The following is a 9489-nucleotide window of genomic DNA, read 5'->3' on the forward strand; positions in this document are numbered from 1 at the left end:
ACTCCAGTGGTATTGACGCTATGATTGGTCTTGGGCACAAAGGCTCACAATCTGTCACTAAGAAGCATTAACACAGGGGACACAAAACACTAACAGTGAGCATTTAAGTGATTAGTGTCACAGAACTCAAATTATGTACAATTCCATCTCACCAGAGCTTAAGTTGGTACTAAATTTATGACGTTTCAGTGATGTCAATTTAAGAAAAGAAAAACACCAAACTAAGCCTCTTTTGACAGTTACTTGCATTATACCCAAGGGTTTAAATAAAGCAGCAAAGACAATCTGTACCTCCTTAAGGGTTGATTCCGGCATTGGCAAAGCTGGCAGAACTGGCCTAATTTATCAAAACCATAAAGAGGAGAACAATGAATCTGAACAAAGCTTCTTCACCAGTTTATCAGCTCATCTTAAAAAATGAACTAAGAGCACTAGAAATAGAGTAAGTGTAAGACATTAAAAGTAAACAGACACACAGACAAAAACCAAATAAATACTGTAGGTGAGATTTAAAAGTCTTTCGGCTCACAAGGAAAACAAACAAAAAAATCACCCCCACCACACATCCAGAGTGGGGGACAAGTAAAGAAATGGGGCAGCATTTCCCCTCCTTTCCCCTCGGTCTGTCAGCACTTTAAAAGGGGTGGAGGCGACGAAGCTTCCCTCAGAGCCTGCAGGGTTTGGCGTGTGGCGGCTCTCCCTGCCCTCTGAGTTAAAATGTTCGCAGAGGACGCCCTGACACTTTAAAGTCTTTGTGCTTCTCTCTCTTGTCGAGACACATCGTCTTTCGCCAGGCACCATGGTGCGCCGGCCCTGGGGACAACAGCCTCGTCTTAGGGGGAGAAGCGGACACTTCACAAACCCTACCACTGAGGCTTTCAATGGCAACAGTAAGGGCTTGCTGGAGAAGCAGTATGGATCTGAAAGGAACAGCACACTTTGATAGAGAACTTAAAAGGCTAACATCAGACGGGATATTAAAAGGACTCACTTTAAATTGAACCCTCTGGGAGTTTAGCCTCTTAAGGGGGATAATAAACTCCCACCCCTCAGCGAGCACACAATCTGAAGCATTTGGAAATAATGCTGGAGGAGGCAGACACCCTAAACTGGCAGAACGTGAGATACTCACCTTGGGAAAAAACCGAGGTGGGGCTACAGGAGAGTCAACAGCGTCTGGACTCCACAGTCCACAAAATTCTGCAAAGGATGAAACAGTTATCACAGAACACACACACACACGCACGCCTATGGCAATGCCGAGAGGAGTAGCGTCAAAATCAAGCGCGTGAGAAAAGCAGCCGATGTACATCACAAACGTTTTCGTTTTAACCTTTGTTAGTTTCTATTGAAACTTGGGCTCCAAAATTAAGATCCAAGCAATTCAGAAACAACCAATCAAGACCCACAGGCTGGACTTAGGCAACACTGTCCTCTAGTGGCATTAACTGGGAGGGAAGAGGACAGTGGGAGAAGATTTTCTGTGATAGATCTGATGCAGGAACAACTTGGCCCACCAGTGTGATGAACAAAGGACACAGTAAGATTGTTAGTCAACGCTACCTATCCACACTACGCATGGAAACCGCTCTCACAGGCCAGCTCTCACTCACTGCACTAACCTGCTGCGAATCTCAAACTGCCAAACACACTGCTGTCTCCAACCTCAGAGATGCTACATGGCTAACACTCCTGTGGTGAAAGGCAGTAAAGTAGGCCAAACTGCACTGGTAACAGCAGCGCTATGGAAATATGAAACGCTCACCTGATTCACCAGTCGGGTCCGCTGTTCTCCAGACCAGTGTGGAGATGCATACTGGGGGGGGGGGGGGGTGAAGAGGAAAGAAAGGGATGTATGGTTTGGACCACGTTATGTCCTGATGAGCCAGAGGGGCAGCTGACTAGATCAAAGAGCAGCCAGTGAAGCTACCCTGAGGAATGGCTGTGTTTAGGCTAAGCTGCCTGGCTATAAGCCATCTGAAGCTAGCCAACGGCACGCTGGTATCAGCCTGGGCTGAGGCGAGAGCTTACCTGGTATGTGTAGGCAGCCTGTGAGTAGCTCATGGGCACCTGTGGGATCAGCACCCCGGGCATGCTGGAGTAGTACGGCTGGGAAGAGTCAGAACGGAGGGGAGACTCAGCACTGCTGCAGCACACCAGCTCAACACCGACACTCACACTGCAGGCGGGCCACTACCTTCCATAAGGACACAGGTATTCCCTTCTAATCCCTATTGCTTGAGCTGTTTGAAAGGACTTGTGTGGAAATGGTGTCTGTGACCACTGCTCTTGGCACTGCTTGTGATGCAGTGCTGTGCGGATGTGTGTGAATGTGTGTGTGATGCGGTGCTGTGTGCATGTGTGTGTGATGCAGTGCTGTGTGAATGTGTGTGAATGTGTGTGTGATGCAGTGCTGTCTGCATGTGTGTGAATGTGTGTGTGATGCGGTGCTGTGTGCATGTGTGTGATGCGGTGCTGTGCACATGTGTGTGTGATGCGGTGCTGTGTGCATGTGTGTGAATGTGTGTGTGATGCAGTGCTGTGTGCATGTGTGTGTGATGCAGTGCTGTGTGCATGTGTGTGAATGTGTGTGTGATGCAGTGCTGTGTGCATGTGTGTGAATGTGTGTGTGATGCGGTGCTGTGTGCATGTGTGTGAATGTGTGTGTGATGCGGTGCTGTGCGCATGTGTGTGTGATGCGGTGCTGTGTGCATGTGTGTGAATGTGTGTGTGATGCAGTGCTGTCTGCATGTGTGTGAATGTGTGTGTGATGCAGTGCTGTGTGCATGTGTGTGAATGTGTGTGTGATGCAGTGCTGTGTGTATGTGTGTGTGATGCGGTGCTGTGTGCACGTGTGTGTGATGCGGTGCTGTGTGCATGTGTGTGAATGTGTGTGTGATGCGGTGCTGTGTGCATGTGTGTGTGATGCGGTGTTGTGCGCATGTGTGTGTGAGGTGGTGCTGTGTGCATGTGTGTGTGATTTGGTGCTGTGCGCATGTGTGTGTGATGCGGTGCTGTGCGCATGTGTGTGTGATGCGGTGCTGTGCACACGTGTGTGTGATGTGGTGCTGTGCGCATGTGTGTGTGATGCGGTGCTGTGCGCATGTGTGTGTGATGCGGTGCTGTGCGCATGTGTGTGTGATGCGGTGTTGTGCGCATGTGTGTGTGATGTGGTGTTGTGCGCATGTGTGTGCGATGCGGTGCTGTGCGCATGTGTGTGAGATGCGGTGCTGTGCGCATGTGTGTGTGATGCGGTGCTGTGCACGTGTGTGAATGTGTGTGTGATGCGGTGCTGTGCGCATGTGTGTGTGATGCGGTGCTGTGCGCATGTGTGTGAGATGAGGTGCTGTGTGCAGTACCTGCATGTACTGAACGCCTCCGTTCAGCATGGCGGGGGGCGGGGCGCCCCCTCCTGGCTGAGTGCAGCAGCTGCAGTACACGTACTGCGTCGGCCCCATCCAGGGAGACGGGCCCACGAGCGGGGACTGCACCGAACCTGAGAGGGGCGAGACCAACTGAACACACACGCACCCCAAACCCCCCACTGTACACACGCACGCACCCCCAAACCCCCACTGTACACACGCACCCCCCAACCCCCACTGTACACACGCACCCCCCCAACCCCCACTGTACACACGCACGCACCCCCAAACCCCCACTGTACACACGCACCCCCCAACCCCCACTGTACACACGCACCCCCAACCCCCACTGTACACACACACGCACCCCCAAACCCCCACTGTACACACGCACGCACCCCCCACTGTACACACGCACGCACCCCCAAACCCCCACTGTACACACACACGCACCCCCAAACCCCCACTGTACACACGCACGCACCCCCAAACCCCCACTGTACACACGCACGCACCCCCCACTGTACACACGCACGCACCCCCAAACCCCCACTGTACACACACACGCACCCCCCAACCCCCCACTGTACACACACACGCACCCCCAAACCCCCACTGTACACACACACAGGCTACCCAGTTCTGCCCTTTCAGCAGATCTACCAGCAGCTCAGCCCTGATCCAGGATCAGCTGAGAGTATAATGCAGCCACTGAGACTCACGTGAGCTTCGCTCCTTCATGATGGCCGGACCCAGCTTCAGCTTCCTCCCTTTAAAGCTCAGCTGCTGCTGCTCACAGGTCAGAGGTCAAGGGTCAGTTAAACACCCACAATTCATGGTAAAAACACAGATGTACCTCCACTGCCATTTCTTTCCCATCTGGTGAGAGCAGGAACTCAGCAGTTGAATCCTGCTCACTGTAACACACCGAGAGAACTCAACTCCAATAAACACATCTGACTAAGGGTTTATCAATCCCTTCCCGATATATCACATGGCCTATTTTTGTCAGCTAAGCCCCTGCAACTGCCTGATCTCTATTCTACACACTTACACAGGTTCTGGGCCCAACAGCTTTACCACACAGGTTGCGGATTTTCACTGCTGAACCCTGCAGGAGGTACTAATACACCCTCAGCAGGCCTTTATCCTGCCAGTCAGGTGTGAATACTAACATTAACATCACATAAGTTTATAGCAGCTCCAGCCTTGGTTGATTGGCTGAACTGAACTGGAAACAAAACTAAGAAAGTCAAACTTGCACTTCGTGGCTACCACTAGGGGGCGTCGTGGGAGCCATCCTCACACCATGAGGGTTTCAGCTCCTGAAGTGCAGGTTGCTTATGCAATACCCCTTATTACTGCAGCCAAAAGTAATCCATCGAGATAGGCATTACTGCTTCTACGGGAAGCACCGTGGCCTTTAAGGTCCATCCAGTGGCAACCTAACAATACGGCTGGCTTTATATTACAAATACAAATTAAATAATTGGCTAAATGGGACGCCTATCTAGCCAGCCAACCAGCCAACCTTTGCTTGCCATTAGCCACGAAGCCACAAAGCTGGCTAACTATTGCACAGCTCCTGTAGTTCATATACAAACAGCAACCTGCTGCAAACTGCACTGCCCAGGTCTGGCTGACACGCAACACTTAATATCAAACTATATCATATTACACAGGACTGTAGCTACGAACAGAGACACCCTTTAAGGTTACACATGATCTGTACCTTGATGTTCCTGTGGGCCCATGCTCAGAGAATAACCGACATTTTCAGAGACAGCAGATTCGCCACAAGTGCATTCCCGGAAAAAATACAGCTATAACTAAACCAACACCTATTACCCCCCCATAATGTAGGGAATTAAGCGCTCACCTCAATGATAGTCTGAATATCCACGTCTTCGTTGAAGGACACAAAGCCATAACTTCAAGGAAGAGAGAGAGTGCTCACAAAACATTTCTTTCCCGGCGCAAAAAATGATCACAGGATTTAAACAGGTACCTACAGTTAATTAAATCTAACACGGATTTCTCAGAAACACTGCACTATAACCGACGCACGAGTTGTCACATTAAAGTGCTCTCAGCCATGACACGGTGCTCGTTTCGGGGCGGTCTGCAGCTCACCCTTTGCATATACCGCCGCGGTACGTGATGATCTTCACCTCTTTCACTGGGCCGTATGTGGCAAAGAAGTCCTTGATTTCGTTCTCGTCCACCTGCAAGCGCAAAGCGACAGTAGGAAACAGCGCCTCCACCTGGCGCTGCGGCAGCCACAGGTCCCCGCCTGCACAACTCACCTTCATGTCGAACCCGCCAACGAACAGCGTGTTGGGGGTCATCTTACCCTCGGGTAAAATAAAGCCATTGGACAGCTTCAATGAACTCGACATCTGACATCCGTTCCTTGATTTGTGAATCTCCTGTTTGAGAAGCAGCAGAGAAATTCACCACTGGGAGTGTTAATACGCGGCTAACGAGCAAAATTACGACGCTAACGAAGACACTGATCTACGAACAGCAAGGTGGCTGAATAAGAGTAGTAAAAGTATAAAGTGTAAAGAAAGCTGGCCAGACAGCGGGATTTCACACACGATCGTAAGCTAAGAGACTAGCTGCGAAGCCCAGCAGGGAAAATTACGATCCAGTCAGGCAAAATTTCACACTACCATGTTTCACCTGGCATTACTCAACACACCTAACATTGCTGAAGTCTAGCATTATCGGAATTTTCTCTTTTCCACTCGGCTAAGGGAAGCATGGCCATTTTAAGCCAATTTCAGCAACAAGTCGAAGGACCTGGTACTACTTAAAAAACAGGCATGTTACTCCACCTAACCAGCTGGGACACCAAAAACAGGTTTAAGGTTACCGATTTTCACCGTTTATTACCTCCTACACGGTAACTTGGGTGAATAATCCGTTGACTGCTTTATTTCGCTATGTGATGTTAGCCTGCTATGTTACCTTATGTAATGGTAGCCCGTTAGGCTAATAACTTATCCGCCCCCGCCCGTCCCTTCATTTTGGTAGCTAGGTCAAGTGCCACTGCCTTGCGAAGTTAGTTCCTATTTAATCTTAACATTAGGGGAACTTTTCATACATTTTCTCCGTCAGGTAACCATACATTTCTCGCCATTACACATCCAGCATTAAACGCTACAGGTGAATTTCGCCAGGCAGCGAAACAAAATGGCAGCGAGACTCGGCGAAACTGCCACCAAACTGGGCGCTTAGCCACCGGGCCGCTCACGCCTCCCCTTCACTCTCGGTGGACTGGCGCCATTTCGTCCGTTTTTGCTCTCTACATAAAGAGGTTTATCGCGCTTTCATAGAGACTCACCATTTCTAAAACAGTTTAAAACAGCAGAATAAATTAATCGCTCGCTGCCACATAAAACCCTTCCCGCGGGAAGACCCGACGCCTCGAGCTCGATCAACACCCAGCTCGCGAGCGCGCGCCTCCGCCTCGTTTTCAGGCTAATTGGTAAAGTCCAAATTTCACACGGGGGTGTTCGCTCTTATTGTATTTACTAATTTAAGTTATTTTACTGATAGCGGTGGCGGTTCAACACACTATTAAGATATATACGTTTTGTTTTATACACTTATATCTGTGTGCCTTTACTGATATATTTTCTTAAACGATGGTCAAAATGTACAAATGCTCAACCCTTCTCTCCTGGCGTCCATGGGGATGCGTGCCATTATGCCCCAGACACCAACATCCTGGAAAAGCATGCGATTGTCTGGCGAAAGATGGCAGGCCATCTTTTTAACAGCAACAGTGGAGTGAGGACTTTAGAAGTTGATGACTGCACACAGTTCGAGTATTTTTTTTAACAACCTTGCTACAGTGCGCTTCGATCGTTGTCGAGTAAACAGTGCTTCTTTAATATTTATGTAGTAGCTGGAAGACTATATAGTTAAAAATAGCTAAATAAAGTAAGACATTTTTTTTGCAAGCTGCTGAGTGCTAAGAGCACTTTCTTTGCACACTTATCCAAACTTAATTTTAAACAGACTGGATTATTTGTATGTAGTCGTTTTGTCTGTCTAGTGCTAACAAAGCAACTTACATTTCCCTCCAAAAGGAAACTGCACAAACATCACTTATGTCATCGAATTATGGGATGTCAAGAAATTACAGACAAAACATGCACTGAAAGTGGATTGTACCAGACCAACTGCCATTTCTGTACCCTTACAGAGAACTACACATGTGACCTAGGGAATATACACTTTGTAAAAGGAAAAAAATGCTTGTAGCTCCTTGTCAAATGGGGTGTTTAATTGTTACAGGTATGATGTGCATAATGTTTGCCTGAATGTATTAGCTTCTCCTCCCAGCTCTGAGTCAGGCTTGATAACTCTGCTGATTCCTCCCTATAAAACCCTTTCAGCTCTTGTGGAGCAAACTCTGGCCCTACTGCTTCAACTCTCAGATAAACTGCCAGGAAATACAGAAACACATGCTTTTCTGCAATGCACTCCGCATGTCATGCTGTGGAAACAGACGTGTAAAATTGTTATGGGACATGCAGGTCCCGTCCTGAGTTTTTACAGTGATACAGTAAAGATTTCCACTGCCTGCTTACCGTCACGGGTCCCACTCATGAGCAGGGAAGGCACTTAATAAGCACCAATTCAGAAAGCTCAATTGATTTATGAATGAGATGTGATTAACACCAAACCCAAAGCACCCTCACTTGTTCAATGGCACTAGACTAACATCTTTAGAGGATTGATAATTACAAGGAATCTATGTGAACATCGACCTCTAAGCAAAAGCCACTGCTGTGAGACATATAAATCAATATGTCTGTCCAAAGCCTCAGTAATTATGGCCTTGGCACATGACATGGATGGCATCAGAATTCACTCTCTACTGATAGATGGGGGTGTAGCTGACCTCAGTGGGTGACCTGTCTGATCTGGGGTCAGTCAAAGGGATACACCAGTCTCTGATGGCATATTGCTATAACGCTGGCTGAAAAAATTCACGTTAAGTGCCTCTCTCAAAGGCACAAAGGCTTCGTCCGGCGTAAAGTTCGAATCCGAAAACGTCCTCGTCCCAAGTTCACTCCAGATCGGCGGATTGGAAGTGCGAGCCATGCAGGGAGAGGCTGGGTAATGCGGGCGCCCCTGACAGGCCTCCCGCTGATGGGAAAAATCGGTAACGTAAGATTATTCACTGAGACAGCGCCACGGTGTCCCACCTGACAGGACAGCTGATGCCTTGCCATATTTAGCAAGAGACGTAACAGCGCGCTTCATTAGCGAAACACAACGGCGGCAAACTCGACTCCTTGTCATTGTTTCGTCGAAAGCATAATCCATCAATGTCATGACAGAAATCGTCCTGTCATGATAAATGATTTATGTGCACAGTCGGATTCCTCCAATACTGACCTCATATACAACACGCGGCATACAGCTGCCACGCGGGGGGCCTTTTTAAGGAGGGACGCTAATAATAACGCTGCAAATAATCGCCAGCGTATGCGGTGCGACGCATGTTAGTGAAACATAAACGTGTGTCTCCCTCTTGTGGTCATGTAACAGTAGTGCGACTTGCCCTAGAGCGATAACCTGGGATCTGGAAATTCTGACCGTTCTGCGTCTTATTGAAGATTTTAGTTACGTGGAAGAATGTACTTAATATTTTAAACATTGACAACTTTGTTCAAATGTAATAATGAACACATAAAATAACACAAAGTTAATTTCAGCGGTTGATGGGGTGATTCTTAATAAAATCAGCCTGCTTGTGAATTACACTGTTAAAGGGAAGGCTGTTGCTATACAAAAATTTAGACACATTCAGTAGTGGCAGTACACGCAACCCCCCAAAATATGTTGTACTCACTAGCGTGACATCGACAGCAGTATATTTTTAAGCACTAGATGTCGCTGTTATCTTTATTGTAAATATATTAGGATATAGCCTACAGTGCATGTTAACGAGAGGATAGAAACGGTTTCTTTTACGGATTCTAACAATTCAGGACACCTAAGTAGCTTGTCATCCACGAGATGTCGGTGTCACCTATATTGTCAACGTAGGCTATTGTAATAAACGAAGTAATATATGACGATAGGAACGGTTTCACAGATT

General features: G+C 48.0%; 1 protein-coding gene across 1 annotated transcript; it reads right to left on the minus strand.

Annotated features, from left to right (window-relative positions):
• Window positions 1-1155: 1155 nt before the first annotated feature.
• Window positions 1156-5806, minus strand: dazl (deleted in azoospermia-like; the record flags this gene model as incomplete). Its single annotated transcript, XM_036516251.1, has 8 exons — window positions 1156-1200; window positions 1766-1816; window positions 2032-2109; window positions 3360-3496; window positions 4088-4154; window positions 5245-5296; window positions 5499-5590; window positions 5672-5806. Coding segments are annotated over 8 exons (657 nt in total), but the record flags the coding sequence as incomplete, so codon positions are not given.
• Window positions 5807-9489: the final 3683 nt, after the last annotated feature.

Source organism: Megalops cyprinoides, chromosome 21, assembly GCF_013368585.1.
Source record: "Megalops cyprinoides isolate fMegCyp1 chromosome 21, fMegCyp1.pri, whole genome shotgun sequence".
Classification (NCBI taxonomy): Eukaryota; Metazoa; Chordata; class Actinopteri; order Elopiformes; family Megalopidae; genus Megalops; species Megalops cyprinoides.